Genomic DNA, 1,482 nt, shown 5'->3' with positions numbered 1-1,482 from the left:
AGTCCCCACCCCCACCCCCTAATCAGGGCTCATGGGGCCCAAGGACAAGCTGATTAGAGGGGTGTGACTATCTCTTCCAATCTTTCTCCCACTGTCTCTCTTGGGCTCTACATCTCAGTAATGCTCTGATTCCCCTTGTTCTGTCTCAGTCTCTATTTCTCTCTCTCTGTCTCTCTCTCTCTCTGTATTCTGCCTGTCTCTGTTGTCCTCTGTGTCTCTAGTTCTCTCAGTCTCTCTCTCTCTCTCTGTATTTCTCAATGTCTTTGTCTTTCTCAAATATCTCTGTCTCTGTTTCTCTCTCTACCTCTCTAGTATATACGTGTGGCTCTTTCTGCCTCTTCTCTCTCTCTCTATCTCTCTCTCTGAATGTATGTCTCTGTGTGTGTGTGCCTTTCTGTTTCTTGGTCTGTCTCTAACTCCCTGCTTTGTCTCTGACTCGTTGTCTCTATGGTGCTCTCTCTGTCTCCCTCTTGCCTTTCTGCTTATCAATTTATCTCTTTTCACAGTGGGTCTCTTCTTCTTCTATTTCTTTCTCTCCCCCACCCCACTTTTCTTCTTCTCTTCCTGTGTCTGTTTCTCTTTGCATCTCTGTTCATCTTTCTCTGTCTTCCATTTCTTTGTCTCTTTCTCATCTCTATATCTTTTTTCTGGGTATTTCCATCTCTGTCTCCATCATTCCTGATCTCCCATTCTCTCTGTCTCCTTCACTGTCTCTGGGTTTCTCTGGCTTTGTGTCTCTCCCTGGAGCAACCAGCTTCAGGCTTCACCTCCCTTGCCCCTCTCTCACCTCAGGAGAGGAAGTAGCACATCGCAATATTCCACTTCATGATGTGGGTACCCTTGACCTTATGTGATGTTACATCACAGCCCATCCATTCTCTGGCCCCAATGCCCTGGGACTTCACCCTGGAGCCCAATTTCCCCATACCCTTTGCCCCCCACCCACCCATCTATTCCTCCCTCCCCATTCCGAATCCCAGTACCTCCCTCTTTCTCCCCACAGCTCAGACCACACTCACCCATTGCAGCACCTTCACGAAGCCGAGGGGCTCCTTGACCACCCGGAACTGACCCCCAGCCACCAGCTGAGGAGAGAAGTAGTGGGGAAGGGTGGGGTTGTTGGGGATGGAGAGGAAGGTGAGGGACAAGGCCACCAGGCAATAACCCCTGGGGATAAGGCATGTGATCTTGGGGAGAGAGTGACGTTTGGAGAGAAGGTGAAAAGGAGGAAGTGACACTTTGGGGAAAGTGTGAGCTCAGGGTCTCTGAAGAAGATCCCTGGGGTTCAGGGAGGTGGGGAGATAGATGGTGGAGGGGTTCAAGGGTGAGGAGGATGGGGATGGAGTCAGGACTAATTAAGGAGAGAAGGTTTGAAATCGTAAAGATGAGTCAGATGGCAAAGGGGATCAGGTGGAGAGACTGAAGAAGGAGTTGGGGTTCATTAAGGTGGGGGAAATGGTCTTGGATGGTGAAGGTGAGTCA

General features: G+C 49.9%; 1 protein-coding gene across 1 annotated transcript in view; it reads right to left on the bottom strand.

Annotated features, from left to right (window-relative positions):
- Window positions 1-1,187, bottom strand: part of LOC104990117 (synaptophysin-like) — a gene marked incomplete at both ends in the record, with an annotated part of 14,848 nt that extends 13,661 nt beyond the window's left edge. Inside the window, 2 exons of the mRNA XM_010842054.1 lie at window positions 808-893; window positions 1,020-1,187. Coding sequence (XP_010840356.1) covers window positions 808-893; window positions 1,020-1,187 — 254 coding nt within the window. The remainder of the gene's footprint in view (window positions 1-807; window positions 894-1,019) is intronic.
- Between the last annotated feature and the right edge of the window lie 295 nt (window positions 1,188-1,482).

This window comes from Bison bison, unplaced genomic scaffold (assembly GCF_000754665.1).
Source record: "Bison bison bison isolate TAMUID 2011002044 unplaced genomic scaffold, Bison_UMD1.0 scf7180017847120, whole genome shotgun sequence".
NCBI classification, from domain to species: domain Eukaryota; kingdom Metazoa; phylum Chordata; class Mammalia; order Artiodactyla; family Bovidae; genus Bison; species Bison bison.
The sequence above is the reverse complement of the archived record's forward strand: the minus strand, read 5'-3'. Positions and strand labels throughout refer to the sequence as shown.